Here is a 17,635-nt window from a genome sequence, read left to right as displayed (position 1 = left end):
TGACTGGCCCTTCAACTAAGGGGAACAGCTGCTCCCTATCCACCTTGTCCATACCCCTCATAATCTTGTACGCCTCGATCAAGTTGCCCCTCAGTCTTCTCTGCTCCAACGAAAACAACCCAAGTCTATCCAACCTCTCTTCATAACTTAAATGTTTCATCCCAGGCAACATCCTGGTGAATCTCCTCTGCACACCCTCCAGTGCAATCACACCCTTCCTATAATATAGCAACCAGAACTGCACACAGTACTCCAGCTGTGGCCTCACCAAGGTTCTATACAACTCCAACATGACCTCTCTACTTTTGTAATCTATGCCTCGATTGATAAAGGCAAGTGTCCCATATGCCCTTTTCACCACCCCACTAGCATGCCCCTCCACCTTCAGAGATCTATGGATACACACGCCATGGTCTCTTCGTTCCTCAGAACTTCCTAGCGTCATGCCGTTCATTGAATACTTCCTTGTCAAATGACTCCTTCCAAAGTGTATCACCTCACACTTTTCAGGGTTAAATTCCATTTGCCACTTATTTGCCCACTTGACCATCCTGTTTATATCTTCCTGTTGCCCAAGACACTCAACCTCACTGTTAACCACCCGGCCAATCTTTGTGTCATCCGCAAACTTACTAATCCTACCCCCCATATAGTCACCTATGTCGCTTATATAATGACAAATAATAGGGGACCCAGCACAGATCCCTGTGGTATTTCACTGGACACTGGCTTCCAGTCACTAAAGCAAATCATAATCATAGAATGGTTACAGTACAGAGGAGGCTACTCGGCCTGTCGAGTCTATGCTACCTCTCCGAGAGCAATTCAACCAATTCCACACCCCAACCTTCATCCATAAGCCTGCAGACTTTCTATCTTAAAGTGCTTATCCGATTCCATTTTGAAAGGCACTATTGAATCTGCCTCCACTACTATGTCAGGCAGTGCATTCCAAATCATAACCATTCGCTATGTAAAACGGAAAATGTTTTCTCATATAAATAAAAGCAAAATACTGCAGACGCTGGAGATGTGAAATAAAAACAATAAGTGCTGGAAAAACTCAGCAGGTCTGGCGGCATCTGTAGGGAGAAAATCAGAGTTAATGTTTCAAGTCCAATATGATTCTTCATCAGAGTGTTTTCTCATGTTGCTTTTGGTTCTTTTGCCAGTCACCCTTAAATTGGAACAGAAACAGAAATACCTGGAAAAACTCAGCAGGTCTGGCAGCATCGGCGGAGAAGAAAAGAGTTGACGTTTCGAGTCCTCATGACCCTTCAACAGATCTGTTCTGTTGAAGAGTCATGAGGACTCGAAACGTCAACTCTTTTCTTCTCCGCCGATGCTGCCAGACCTGCTGAGTTTTTCCAGGTATTTCTGTTTCTGTTTTTGTTTTGGATTTCCAGCATCCGCAGTTTTTTTGTTTTTAACCCTTAAATTGGTGTCCTCTGGTTCTTGACTCCCCTGCCAAAGGGAACAAGCACTCCCTATCTACACTGTCTTGCTCTCAATTGATTTTAAACGCCTCTGTCAAATTTCCTGTCAATTTTCTCTCAGGAGAATAACCCCAGCATCTTTTCTGCACCCTCTCTAAAGCCTTCACATTCCTCCTAAAGAACGATGCCCAGATTTAGATGCAATACTCCATTTGAGACAGAACCATTGTTTCATAACGATTCATCATAACTTTGCTGTTATTATACTGTATGCTTTTTCCAACGCTTTTCCAACCTGCCTGCCACCTTCAGTGATTTGTCCACATACACCCACAGATCTCTTGGTTCCTGTACCCCTTTTAGCATTGTACCCTTTAGTTTATATTGCCTCTCCTCATGCTTCCAACCAAAATGTACCACTTCATGCTTTCCTACATTAAATTTCATCTACCACATGTCTGCCCATTCACCAGCCTGTCTATACCACCTTGAAGTCTATCATTATCCTGCTCATGGTTCACAAGTCTTGTGTCAACTGCAAATTTTTAAATTTTTGCACATTACACACAAGTCCAACTCATTAATATATATCAAATAAGCAGCAGTATTGTACTCGGAAACATCATTATATACCTTCCTCCAGTCTGAAGTACAACCATTTGCTCTCCATTTCCATGCTGCCACTGTCTATTTTATTTCAGAGCCTCAACTTTGCTGACAAGCCTATTATATGGCACTTTGTCAAATGTCTTTTGGAAGTCCATGGTACACCACATCAACTACATTCCCCTCATCAACCCTCTCTCGTTTAACTCATCACAAAACTCAAGCAAATTGTTAAACATGATTTGCCTTTATGCTGGTTTTGCTTAATTAATCCACACTTGCCCAAGTGACAACTAATCTTATCCCAGATTATAATTTTTAAAAGCTTTCCTACCACCAAGGTTAAATGATTGGCCTGCATTTGCTGGGCTTATCCTTACATACTTTTTTGAGCAAGGGTGTAACATTTGCAATTCTCCAGTCCTCTGGCACCACTTCACTATCTAAGGGTGTTTGGAAGATTATGACCAGTGCCTCCGCTATTTCTGCCCTTACTTTCCTCAGAAACCTTGAATGCATCCCTTCTGGTCCTGGTGACTTATGATCTTTAAGTACAGCCAGCCTTTTTAATACCACGCCTTCGTTCATTTTTAGTCCATCCACTATCTCAAGTGCCTCCTCCTTCACTATGACTTTGGCAACATCTTCTTCCTTGCTAAAGACAGGTGCAAAGTATTCATTTAGTACCTCAGCTGTGTCTTCTTTCTCCATGCATAGATACGTTTTTGGGTTCCAAATTGGCATGGCCCCATCTCTTACTATCTTTATACTGGTGATATGCCTATAGAAGGCTTTTAGATTCCCCTTTATGTTAGTTGCCTGTCTCTTCTCATACTCTCTCTTTGTCTCTCTTGTTTCTTTTTTCACTTCCCCTCTGAACTCTCTATAGCAAGCCTGGTTCAATTCTGGGTTTTCTAGCAGCTTTAACTTGTGCCTTAATTCTACAGCAATCTATATCCCCTTCCTGTTTGAAGAAGTGTAAGGATTCAAAACGTGTCTGCTAGGGATCATTCCTACCCACTGTAGCTAAAACTAATGGTATCCTTCAGTGCTCCTGATCTCTGTGCTGGGCCGATTTTAGGCTGAAAATTTTCTGCTGTTGCAGGGGCATTTTGGCTTTCAGGCTCCTATGTTGTTAGAGGTTGGGAGAGGGTATGGGAGACACAGCAGTGGAGCTAGATCAACCTGGAAAGAGAGCACTGACATCCAGGGCTGAATATTTCAAGCACGGAGGAAGGACTGCAGCCAGGACCGAGAGTGGGAACTAACCCCACAACGGTAGGTGATAGGACAAAGGGCAGCCAATTAAGAGGCAGCCATCAGGACTATCGTCCAATTGAGGGCAGTGGCCTGCCTTCCAGAGCTGTCAGCCCAATCAGAGTTCAGCAGTCTTGGCAGCACCACTGTTAGACCCTTAATTGGTCACTTAATTGGCAAACTTGTCCTGCCCAGTGGATGGCTGTCCTACTGAAGTTTCCTCCACTAGTAATATGCTCAGGCAGCGGGAAGACATCGGGGTCCCCTCGCAATGCCTCCCGTTGCCATTTTACTTACCCTCCTACCTTCTAGCCTGTTTCCAAAGGGCCGGTAAAATCTACCGCCCAGTGTCTGTTCTAATCTTTCCATTCTTCTGGCTTCTAGGCCATTCTGTCCATAGGTCCAGATTTTGCAGGTCCCATAACGTGACAATTTGTGCAAGGCAAATACTAAAGCCCGGATTTTCACTCCAGAGGTGGGTAGTGCAAGTGGGGAAGTTTCCTGGCTCATTGCATCTGCCTTGGGAGATATTCCCCCGAATAGGGGGGATCATCGTTCAGTGGGGGTGGGGCTGACATGGGGTTGGGTTCAACACCCCCGGACGCAGATTGGAAGCGGCCACAGGGCTATGAGTGATAAAGCAGGCTGTTTAAAAAGCCCACCTCTGTTCTCTAGGACTTTGTGCCAGTTGTTTGTTCATATTTCAGGCCATCTAACCCTTGACCCTCACAACCCAACCATTCCCTATGCCCCTTCTATGCCAACTCATGCCCCCACCAACCCCCAGTAGTTCTCGTACCTTCCATGCCAGCTCATGGTCCTCAATCAGCCCCATATAGTCCACAATGTCAACTTAATGTCAACTCATGCTCACCCACCAAGCATTGTCCCAATACCCTCCAATCCACTCACCCAGAAACCACCATTGGCAGACCTCATGAACCATGTTGAGATGGAATAAAATAAAGCTCTAAGTATCTATTACAGCCTTCACTATATTAAAAAGAAGTCCCATTCATGAAAGCCCTTTCAAAACTTTTAAATCCCCTCTAGTATTTAATCCCTTATATAAACAGACTTGTTTTCATAACTGAAAATCAAAGACAGCTAATCCTTTAATAACCTCTTTGAGCTGTCAATTAAAACTGAACTTAAGATCGCCTGCGGAGTTCTGGTTTCCTTCATGTGTGAGTCACACTCCTTTCCCCTGTGGCGAAAATGGGATCTGCCGGACAAGAGGGTGAGACTTCCGGATCTGGAGTCTGTCCACCATTTTGGAGTCTCCATGGAGTCTCTGTGATGCCAAAAAACCCTGGCCTAAACCTCTTGTTCTGAGCTACCTTTTCTGTGAGCCTGTCGATTGAGAGTTTATATTGCAAGCAAGAGCCTTTATTTCAGCATTCCGTGAATTCATCCCAATGCCCAAGGCTGGCAACAAGGCTTTAGCCGTCAGCACCTGTGTAGCAGATGGCCCTTGAGTTGCCTTCACTGCCAAGGATGTCTGATGCTTTCTATTCCTTGTATGAGAAGCCCACGTGCGAAATACAGACCCCTTCACATTTGTCACCATGGTGTAGAATCTCCTAAGCAAATAGTCAATAACTGCATCAGCCCATCATTCTCTGAAAATACTCATTTATAAGCGGGCCTGAGAGATCTGGGTTCAACTGCGCCTCTACTGGAAGCAAATCTCTCATCCTCTAACAAGGAGCCTATTGTTCTTCCTGCTTCAGCTTTTCAGTGCTCGTTGAATACACCTCAGCATTCTCTTATATTCTTTATATACTCTGGGATTGATATAACTGGGCTGCAGCATACCAATTCTCGTGACACAGTGTGGAGGACAGCTTCATACAGGTTTTGTGTGTTGTGCCATTCTGCCAAAGATACAAATATATACAAATGTAAGGGTTCATACAGACCTGGAATAAGGTCTGTTCATCTACAGGGGAATGCCATGCAAATTTAAATATATTGACCTGGATAGGAAGGAGTAAATTAAAGTGAACCAGTAGTTCTCAGCAGGGATTTGCCCATCCACCTCAACATCTCTTGTCACCCCTCTCACATTTCATTGCTACAGCCTCAACTCCCAGCCTCAAACAGAGTCACTTCCTGTATTGTAGCAGGTCCTCCCCTGGTCGTGGTGACTTGTCTTCTGTTAAAAACAGTCTTCTACAGTGTATATGAGATGTCCATGATAAACTGTGGAACCAGGACACCCTACAACAGTGAAAGTGTTTTTTCCCTTTGCTATGAGAAGAATTGAGTGCAAAGGTGATGCTGTTACAGGTGGAACATTTGTAGCTTGTGACTAGGGAGTGAATCCTAAATGGGTACGAGATTGTAACATCCAACAACTGAATATAATGTAAGAAGAAGGCTTATTGTTTAAATTCTGCGTAAAGATTCACACTTATTCCTCTCCGTGATCCCTGGCTTTATAAATATGGGCATAGAGTACAAAAGCAAGGAAGTTATCATAAACCTGTGTATAACACTGGTACAGCCATCACTAGAATATTGTGACCAGTTCTGGGCCTCACATTTTAGGAAGGAGATGAAAGCATTAGATCGGGTGCAGAAAAGATTCATGGGAACGGTTCAAGGAATGAGGAACTTCGGTTACATGATGAGATTGGAGAAACCGACTGTTTTCCTTGCAGAAGAGAAGGTTGAGAGGAGATTTGAGAGAGGTGCTCAACATCATGAGGCGACTGGACAGGATAGATAGGGAGAAACTGTTCCCATTGATGGAAGGATTGAGAATCAGAAGACACTGATTTAAGGTGATTGGCAAAAGAAGCAAAAATGACATGAGGAAAAATCTTTTTACACAGCGAATGGTTAGGGTCTGGAATTTTACTGCCAGAGAGAGTGGTGGAGGCAGATTCAATTGTGAATTTCAAAAGAGAATTAGATAATTAACTGAAGAGAGAAAAATTGCAGGGCTATGGAGAAAAGTTGTGGTAGCAGAACTAGAAGAGTTGCTGTTGCAGAGAGCTGGCACAGACAGGATGGGCTGAATGCCCACCTCTGTGCTGTAACCATTCTCTGATTCTAATGTAATGACAACTGTGTGGTTCAAGCATGGAAAGAAAAGAGAATTCTGACACCAGTGCTGAAAATATTGTTATGACCATAGCATTCCTGTTCCTCAAATTTGGTGTTATGCTCTAAGATGATGAGTGTTGCACCTTTGGGAAATGCCTCCCCTCAACATAGTGCTCACACTCCTTTCATTGAGAACAAAGTGATACTTTCACAAGATGTTCATTGACTTGTCATGTCTCGTTTTTTGCAGAACACACAGAATTTCAGGACAGCTTTGTGACTTCAGGCGTCTTCAATGTAAATGAGCTAGTGCAGGTATCCAGAAGTAAGTGTTGTTTTTATCCAAGTCACTTTAATAGCTATGGTATCGTATTTAACATAGACCCTTAAAGAATGTCTCCAGATTTGTTATTAGAAATAGTGGCCATTTGTAGTTTTACTTAAAACCTTTCACTGTTTTATTATTTATAACTGATGCTATATCCTAGATAAAACCATGTAAGTTGCTACTCCATTATGGTAAAATAATTAGCTTTCATTTCAAAGATGCTTGTAAGGAAACAGTTAATTCAACTTCTGGGGTTGAATTGTAAGATAATTACACATGAGCAAGGCCATTCGTCCAATCTTAATTCATCCACCCAGAAAGATCTCTAACAACTCCCTGTTGTAGCATCCTGTTGTTTCTTTGTAAATGATTTCAGTGTTTTCTTCCCCACTACTGTACCTAGAAATTCAATCCACATGTGAAACACTCTTTGTGGAAACAAAAATTTCCTGATATCAGTCCTGAGCTAGTTTGAACTTGTGTCACCTTGCTCTTCTCTTGCAGTTTAATTTAAAGTAATATTCTGGTTAAGATTTTTCTATCTGTAACAATCTAATGTATCACTTTAAGAGCATGTCTCATGCTTCCTTTCCAGCCTGAAAAGCTCCAGTTTCTGTCATCTTTTCTGGAGGATCATTTTCTCACAATCTGCCAGTTTGAAAACTGGCCTAAACAAGATTCTGGGTCAATCTATTTTACTTTCTAGGATAGGGTTACATGATCTCCTTTTCTGGGAACTCTGCCTTTGCTCTCCGCTCTTGAATGTTAGATTCATTTCCAACCTCAGGATTTAGCCATGTTTATGACATTTCCACCACATTGTTAGCTCCCAACAGCCACAACAGTATCCAGTTCCAGTATCTTATTTCTAATGCTTCTAGTGTTCATGTGTATATATTTTATTATAGATTTGCTTCTTCTCATGTTCCCCAGTGTCTGGCCATTCCTGAACTCCTGCTACTGTATGCTTGTCTCTAGGTATTTGTATTCCACATACCTGTTAACTGCCTTCCACTGTATGATGTGCCTCATTTGGGAACCTATTAAATCTATGCCTCCCCGCTTGCACCCACATCCATCTATCTTAAATGAGTTCCTACTGCTACTTGAACGTTACCTCTTTGCTCCTGCTTAGTTTATATGCAGACTGTACTCGTCACTTTTCTTCCAGCAAGGATTCTCAGTTACTTATGAAGGTAGCTTGTTTTTACAGCATGCCACCACCCGCTCATTTACCTCCTCAGTTTTTTTTTATCAACTCCCCTCTTTTTCCAAGCACTGCAACCATGTCAGGAATCACTAATTTGCACAGTCCAAATCAGCGTTTTGTGCCAGTCCTCAAATATGAGCTTTTAAGGTTGCTATCTTCTTTCTCCCTTCTGTAATTTACCCCAGACATGGGTATTACCATTAGTTCCCATCAATACCCTGTCTAACCTCTATTATATTTGTACTGCTCTAACTCTAGTTTACCATCCTGAAGGTATTGTCCTTTGTCACAAATGGCTATCCACTTGCCTAAGTAAAGATCTAGCTGTCTCATTTGTGGACACCCGTAACAAATACATGCTATGGTATCTATCTTGGATTCACTTCTGTCAGTTATTTTTCTTTTTGTTATATTTCTCCTCTTGTTCCCTTCTAATTTTACTTATATTTTTGATCTCATTTGTTCCCATTTAATTTTACATCTAACAAATACTCCTCATTTAATTGTTACTCTCTTTGTTTTCTTTGCTTTTACTTGTCCCCTTTGAATTGACGGAGGTGTTCACGTTCTACCAAAGTTGTTCTTACATATGATGCTGCTTTTACAATTCTTTAAATTGTTTATCCTGTTTTAACTCTTCCACTCCCTTTGTTTTTCCTGCTCTCCCAGATGCTCCATGTCATGGCATGTCATACCCTACCCAAGGGTTTGGAGCATTTCAGTCAGTATTTTACATGGATTTTTAAAAAGTCCAACACTGATAACTCCAAATGGATTCTACGTTCTACACAAGTGTCCTCCTTTTACATTCCTTGTAGTGTCTCGTGTGGAAACAATCTACTATAAAGGCCTTTCTCATCTTATCTTATTAGAAACAATAAAGCAATAAGCAGTTGTGTTATCACTGTATAATTGCTACCAATAGCATCATTTGTACTTAGCAGTCATTTGGATGGACCACTGCAAATTTAAAATATTTTAAAAGAAAACTGAATACCTGCTCTTAAGTTGGAGTAAGCACACAGTGCTAATGAGTATTACCTTAAGTATCACAAGGTGTGAGGATGTAGGTTTGATGGAAGTTGACTGAGCTCTTGAGAGAGAGGTGCTAACAAGTGACTCCCTATATTAAGGGGAGGGAAATAGTACAGGAATGATATCACCAGGTTGCCATCATGCATCTCTTTGAAAATAGACATTGATGGAGATGTGAAGACCTATCTACCCTCACAAGAACAGTGGGACCGTATAGAAGCTAATACTGCAAATGGCAGTGTATAACATAACAAACAATTCCAGTTTAGCATAGGAAGGTGGGTGGAGAAGGCTAAACAAATTACATGGATTTCATTAACAAGATGTACAGAGGACATTTAGATTATCTCACAGTCACTGCTACTGTTTAACTGTATTTTTTAAACAAATCTTTGTAAATATTTTGAAAGAAATGTGAACAGTTGCATTCAGATTACTCAACTTTTGTGTGTTTTGTGGTTGTTAGAACTGCTCAGTAACTAGAATCTAAATTTTCCTGTATAGAAACTGAACTTTCAGTTTCGAGATGCAGACAATCCTGTAAAGAGTTTTAAATCTGATTTTGATTACAAGTTTTAACAATATGTTTTGATTTCTTTCATTTTTAGCTCCCATTGTGACAGGAACAGGGCCGAATTTCTCTCTCGGAGAGTTACAAGGTCACTTGGCCTATGATTTGAACCCACCAAGTGCGGGGATGAGAAGAACTTTGCCAAGCAGCTCATCGAGTGGGTATGTGACTGAAACTCTATAACCCACAAGGGACTATGAAAAGAATACACTGCAGGACCTTTCTTACAATGAATAGAATCGATTGCAGGACTTTTCTTACAATGAATAGAATACATTGCAGGACTTTTCTTACAATGAATAGAATCCATTGCAGGACTTTTCTTACAATGAATAGAATCCATTGCAGGACTTTTCTTACAATGAATAGAATCCATTGCAGGACTTTTCTTACAATGAGTGGAATACATTGCAGGACTTTTCTTACAATGAATGGAATACATTGCAGGACTTTTCTTACAATGAATAGAGTACACTGCAGGACTTTTCTTACAATGAAGAGAGTACACTGCAGGACTTTTACAATGAATAGAGTACACTGCAGAACTTTTCTTACAATGAATAGAGTACACTGCAGGACTTTTCTTACAATGAATAGAGTACACTGCAGGACTTTTCTTACAATGAATAGACTACACTGCTGGACTTTTCTTACAATGAACAGAGTACACTGCAGGACTTTTCTTACAATGACTAGAGTACACTGCAGGACTTTTCTTACAATGAATAGAATACATTGCAGGACTTTTCTTACAACGAATAGAATACTTTGCAGGACTTTTCATACAATGAATAGAATACATTGCAGGACTTTTCTTACAATGAATAGAATACATTGCAGGACTTTTCTTACAATAAATAGAATATATTGCAGCACTTTTCTTACAATGAACAGAGTACACTGCAGGACTTTTCTTACAATGAATAAAATACACTGCAGGACTTTTCTTACAATGAATAGAATACACTGCAGGACATTTCTTACAATGAATAGAATACACTGCAGGACTTTTCTTACAATGAATAGAATACATTGCAGGACTTTTCTTACAATGAATAGAATACATTGCAGGACTTTTCTTACAATGAATATAATACAGTGCAGGACTTTTCATACAATGAATAGAATACACTGCAGGACTTTTCTTACAATGAATGGAATACATTGCAGGACTTTTCTTACAATGAATAGTGTACACTGCAGGACTTTTCTTACAATGAATAGAATCCATTGCAGGACTTTTCTTACAATGAATAGAATCCATTGCAGGACTTTTCTTACAATGAATAGAATCCATTGCAGGACTTTTCTTACAATGAATGGAATACACTGCAGGACTTTTCTTACAATGAATGGAATACATTGCAGGACTTTTCTTACAATGAATAGAATACATTGCAGGACTTTTCTTAGAATGAGTAGAATACATTGCAAGTCATTTCTTACAATGAATGGAATAATTGCAGGACTTTTCTTACAATGAATGGAATACATTGCAGGACTTTTCTTAGAATGAGTAGAATACATTGCAGGACTTTTCTTACAATAAATAGAATACATTGCAGGACTTTTCTTACAATAAATAGAATACATTGCAGGACCTTTCTTACAATGAATATAATACACTGCAGGACTTTTCTTACAATGAATAGAATACACTGCAGGACTTTTCTTACAATGAATAGAGTACACTGCAGGACTTTTCTTACAATGAATAGAATCCATTGTAGGACTTTTCTTACAATGAATAGAATACATTGCAGGACTTTTCTTACAATGAATAGAATCCATTGCAGGACTTTTCTTACAATGCAAAGAATACTTTGCAGGACTTTTCTTACAATGAATAGAGTACACTGCAGGACTTTTCTTACAATGAATAGTGCACACTGCAGGACTTTTCTTACAATGAACAGAGTACACTGCAGGACTTTTCTTACAATGAACAGAGTACACTGCAGGACTTTTCTTACAATGAACAGAGTACACTGCAGGACTTTTCTTACAATGAATAGTGTACACTGCAGGACTTTTCTTACAATGAACAGAGTACACTGCAGGACTTTTCTTACAATGAATAGAATACATTGCAGGACTTTTCCTACAATGAACAGAGTACACTGCAGGACTTTTCTTACAATGAATAGAGTGCACTGCAGGACTTTTCTTACAATGAATAGTGTACACTGCAGGACTTTTCTTACAATGAACAGAGTACACTGCAGGACTTTTCTTACAATGAATGGTTTAAATTGCAGGACTTTTCTTACAATGAATAGAATACACTGCAGGACCTTTCTTACAATGAATAGAATACACTGCAGGACTTTTCTTACAATGAATAGAGTACACTGCAGGACTTTTCATACAATGAATAGAATACATTTCAGGACTTTTCTTACAATGAATGGAATACGTTGCAGGACTTTTCTTACAATGAATAGTGTACACTGCAGGACATTTCTTACAATGAATAGAATATCTTGCAGCACTTTTCTTACAATGAACAGAGTACGCTGCAGGACTTTTCTTACAATGAATAGAGTACACTGCAGGACTTTTCTTACAATGAATAGAATACATTGCAGGACTTCTCTTACAATGAATAGTGAACACTGCAGGACTTTTTTTTACAATGAATAGAATCCATTGCAGGACTTTTCTTACAATGAATAGACTCCATTGCAGGACTTTTCTTACAATGAATAGATTCCATTGCAGGACTTTTCTTACAATGAATGGAATACATTGCAGGACTTTTCTTACAATGAATGGAATACATTGCAGGACTTTTCTTACAATGAATAGAGTACACTGCAGGACTTTTCTTACAATGAATAGAGTGCACTGCAGGACTTTTCTTACAATGAATAGTGTACACTGCAGGACTTTTCTTACAATGAATAGAGTGCACTGCAGGACTTTTCTTACAATGAACAGAGTACACTGCTGGACTTTTCTTACAATGAATAGAGTGCACTGCAGGACTTTTCTTACAATGAACAGAGTACACTGCTGGACTTTTCTTACAATGAATAGAATCCATTGTAGCACTTTTCTTACAATGAATAGAGTACACTGCAGGACTTTTCTTACAATGAATAGTGTACACTGCAGGACTTTTCTTACAATGAACAGAGTACACTGCAGGACTTTTCTTACAATGAATAGAATCCATTGCTGGACTTTTCTTACAATGAATAGAATCCATTGCAGGACTTTTCTTACAATAAATAGAATACATTGCAGGACTTTTCTTACAATGAATAGAATACATTGCAGGACTTTACTTACAATGAATAGAATACACTGCAGGACTTTTCTTGCTATGAATAGAATATACTGCAGGACTTTTCTTACAATGAATGGAATACATTGCAGGACTTTTCTTACAATGAATGGAATACATTGCAGGATTTTTCTTAGAATGAGTAGAATACATTTCAGGACTTTTCTTACAATGAATGGAATACATTGCAGGAATTTTCTTAGAATGAGTAGAATACATTTCAGGACTTTTCTTACAATGAATGGAATACATTGCAGGACTTTTCTTACAATGAATGGAATAAATTGCAGGACTTTTCTTACAATGAATAGAATACACTGCAGGACCTTTCTTACAATGAATAGAATACACTGCAGGACTTTTCTTACAATGAATAGAGTACACTGCAGGACTTTTCTTACAATAAATAGAATACATTGCAGCACTTTTCTTACAATATATAGAATACACTGCAGGACTTTTCTTACAATGAATAGAATCCATTGTAGCACTTTTCTTACAATGAATAGAGTACACTGCAGGACTTTTCTTACAATGAATTGTGTACACTGCAGGACCTTTCTTACAATGAACAGAGTACACTGCAGGACTTTTCTTACAATGAATAGAATCCATTGCAGGACTTTTCTTGCTATGAATAGAATATACTGCAGGACTTTTCTTACAATGAATGGAATACATTGCAGGACTTTTCTTACAATAAATAGAATACATTGCAGGACTTTTCTTACAATGAATAGAATACACTGCAGGACTTTTCTTGCTATGAATAGAATATACTGCAGGACTTTTCTTACAATGAATGGAATACATTGCAGGACTTTTCTTACAATGAATGGAATACATTGCAGGAATTTTCTTAGAATGAGTAGAATACATTTCAGGACTTTTCTTACAATGAATGGAATACATTGCAGGACTTTTCTTACAATGAATGGAATAAATTGCAGGACTTTTCTTACAATGAATAGAATACACTGCAGGACCTTTCTTACAATGAATAGAATACACTGCAGGACTTTTCTTATAATAAATAGAATACACTGCAGGACTTTTCTTACAATAAATAGAATACACTCCAATACTTTTCTTACAATGAATAGTGTACACTGCAGGACATTTCTTACAATGAATTGAGTACACTGCAGGACTTTTCTTACAATGAATAGAATCCATTGCAGGACTTTCCTTACAATGAATAGAATCCTTTGCAGCACTTTTCTTACAATAACTAGAGTACGCTGCTGGGCTTTTCTTACAATGAATAGAGTACACTGCAGGACTTTTCTTACAATGAATAGAGTACATTGCAGGACCTTTCTTACCATGAATAGAATACATTGCAGGTCTTTTCTTACAATGAATAGTGTACACTACACGACTTTTCTTACAATGAATAGTGTACACTGCACGACTTTTCTTACAATGAATAGAATCCATTGCAGGACTTTTCTTACAATGAATAGAATCCATTGCAGGTTTTTTCTTACAATGAATAGAATCCATTGCAGGACCTTTCTTAAAATGAATAGAATACATTGAAGGACTTTTCTTACTATGAATAGAATACACTGCAGGACTTTTCTTACAATGAATGGAAAACATTGCAGGACTTTTCTTACAATGAATAGAATACACTGCAGGACTTTTCTTACAATGAATGGAATACATTGCAGGACTTTTCTTACAATGAATGGAATACATTGCAGGAATTTTCTTAGAATGAGTAGAATACATTTCAGGACTTTTCTTACAATGAATGGAATACATTGCAGGACTTTTCCTACAATGAACAGAGTACACTGCAGGACTTTTCTTACAATGAATAGAGTGCACTGCAGGACTTTTCTTACAATGAATAGTGTACACTGCAGGACTTTTCTTACAATGAACAGAGTACACTGCAGGACTTTTCTTACAATGAATAGAATCCATTGCAGGATTTTTCTTACAATGAATAGTGTACACTGCAGGACTTTTCTTACAATGAACAGAGTACACTGCTGGACTTTTCTTACAATGAATAGTGTACACTGCAGGACTTTTCTTACAATGAATAGAATCCATTGCAGGACTTTTCTTACAATGAATGGAATACATTGCAGGACTTTTCTTACAATGAATGGAATACATTGCAGGAATTTTCTTAGAATGAGTAGAATACATTTCAGGACTTTTCTTACAAGGAATGGAATACATTGCAGGACTTTTCTTACAATGAATGGTTTAAATTGCAGGACTTTTCTTACAATGAATAGAATACACTGCAGGACCTTTCTTACAATGAATAGAATACACTGCAGGACTTTTCTTACAATGAATAGAGTACACTGCAGGACTTTTCATACAATGAATAGAATACATTTCAGGACTTTTCTTACAATGAATGGAATACGTTGCAGGACTTTTCTTACAATGAATAGTGTACACTGCAGGACATTTCTTACAATGAATAGAATATCTTGCAGCACTTTTCTTACAATGAACAGAGTACGCTGCAGGACTTTTCTTACAATGAATAGAGTACACTGCAGGACTTTTCTTACAATGAATAGAATACATTGCAGGACTTCTCTTACAATGAATAGTGAACACTGCAGGACTTTTTTTTACAATGAATAGAATCCATTGCAGGACTTTTCTTACAATGAATAGACTCCATTGCAGGACTTTTCTTACAATGAATAGATTCCATTGCAGGACTTTTCTTACAATGAATGGAATACATTGCAGGACTTTTCTTACAATGAATGGAATACATTGCAGGACTTTTCTTACAATGAATGGAATACATTGCAGGACTTTTCTTACAATGAATAGAGTACACTGCAGGACTTTTCTTACAATAAATAGAATACATTGTAGCACTTTTCTTACAATGAACAGAGTACACTGCAGGACTTTTCTTACAATGAATAGAGTGCACTGCAGGACTTTTCTTACAATGAATAGTGTACACTGCAGGACTTTTCTTACAATGAATAGAGTACACTGCAGGACTTTTCTTACAATGAATAGAGTGCACTGCAGGACTTTTCTTACAATGAATAGTGTACACTGCAGGACTTTTCTTACAATGAATAGAGTGCACTGCAGGACTTTTCTTACAATGAACAGAGTACACTGCTGGACTTTTCTTACAATGAATAGAGTGCACTGCAGGACTTTTCTTACAATGAATAGAATCCGTTGCAGGACTTTTCTTACAATAAGTAGAATACACTGCAGGACTTTTCTTACAATGAATAGAATACATTGCAGGACTTTTCTTACAATGAATAGAATACATTGCAGGACTTTTCTTACAATGAATAGAATCCTTTGCAGGACTTTTCTTACAATGAATAGAATCCTTCGCAGGACTTTTCTTACAATGAATAGAATCTATTGCAGGACTTTGCTTACTATGAATAGAATACACTGCAGGACTTTACTTACAATGAATGGAATTCATTGCAGGACTTTTCGTACAATGAATGGAATTCATTGCAGGACTTTTCTTACAATGAATGGAATTCATTGCAGGACTATTCTTAGAATGAGTAGAATACATTGCAGGACTTTTCTTACAATGAATAGATTCCATTGCAGGACTTTTCTTACAATGAATAGAGTACATTGCAGGACTTTTCTTACAATGAATAGAGTACACTGCAGGACCTTTCATAAAATGAATAGATTACACTGCAGGACTTTTCTTATAATGAATAGATTACACTGCATGACTTTTCTTACAATTAATAGAGTACACTGCAGGACTTTTCTTACAATGAAAGAATACATTGCAGGACTTTTCTTACAATGAATTGAATACATTGCAGGACTTTACTTACAATGAATGGAATACATTGCAGGACTTTTCTTACAATGAATAGAATACATTGCAGGACTTTTCTTACAATGAATGGAATACATTGCAGGACTTTTCTTACAATGAATGGAATTCATTGCAGGACTTTTCTTACAATGAATGGAATTCATTGCAGGACTTTTCTTACAATGAATGGAATTCATTGCAGGACTATTCTTAGAATGAGTAGAATACATTGCAGGACTTTTCTTACAATGAATAGAATACATTGCAGGTCTTTTCTTACAATGAATAGAATCCATTGCAGGACTTTTACAATGAATGGAGTACATTGCAGGACTTTTCTTACAATGAATAGAATACATTGCAGGACTTTTCTTACAATGAATAGATTACACTGCAGGACTTTTCTTACAATGAATGGAATACATTGCAGGACTTTTCTTGCAATGAATAGAGTACACTGCAGGACTTTTCTTACAATGAATAGAGTACACTGCAGGACTTTTCTTACAAAGAACAGAATACATTGCAGGACTTTTCTTACAATGAATAGAATACATTGCAGGACTTTTCTTACAATGAATAGTGTACACTGCAGGACTTTTCTTACAATGAATAGAATCCATTGCAGGACTTTTCTTACAATGAATAGAATCCGTTGCAGGACTTTTCTTACAATAAGTAGAATACACTGCAGGTCTTTTCTTACAATGAATAGAATACATTGCAGGACTTTTCTTACAATGAATAGAATACATTGCAGGACTTTTCTTACAATGAATAGAATCCATTGCAGGACTTTTCTTACAATGAATAGAATCCTTTGCAGGACTTTTCTTACAATGAATAGAATCCATTGCAGGACTTTGCTTACTATGAATAGAATACACTGCAGGACTTTACTTACAATGAATGGAATTCATTGCAGGACTTTTCTTACAATGAATGGAATTCATTGCAGGACTTTTCTTACAATGAATGGAATTCATGGCAGGACTATTCTTAGAATGAGTAGAATACATTGCAGGACTTTTC

At 38.2% G+C, this 17,635-nt stretch overlaps 1 protein-coding gene across 8 annotated transcripts in view; it reads left to right on the top strand.

The window, feature by feature from the left end:
* nfic (nuclear factor I/C) overlaps window positions 1-17,635 on the top strand; it is a 551,184-nt gene that overhangs the window by 311,532 nt on the left and 222,017 nt on the right. For all 8 annotated transcript variants that reach the window (XM_041204240.1, XM_041204236.1, XM_041204237.1 and 5 more), the window contains exons 4-5: window positions 6,604-6,678; window positions 9,535-9,658. In XM_041204240.1, coding sequence (XP_041060174.1) covers window positions 6,604-6,678; window positions 9,535-9,658 — 199 coding nt within the window. The remainder of the gene's footprint in view (window positions 1-6,603; window positions 6,679-9,534; window positions 9,659-17,635) is intronic.

This window comes from Carcharodon carcharias, chromosome 14 (genome assembly GCF_017639515.1).
Source record: "Carcharodon carcharias isolate sCarCar2 chromosome 14, sCarCar2.pri, whole genome shotgun sequence".
In the NCBI taxonomy this organism is placed as follows: Eukaryota; Metazoa; Chordata; class Chondrichthyes; order Lamniformes; family Lamnidae; genus Carcharodon; species Carcharodon carcharias.
Note: the sequence above shows the minus strand (reverse complement) of the source record. Positions and strands in the feature narration are given on the sequence as shown.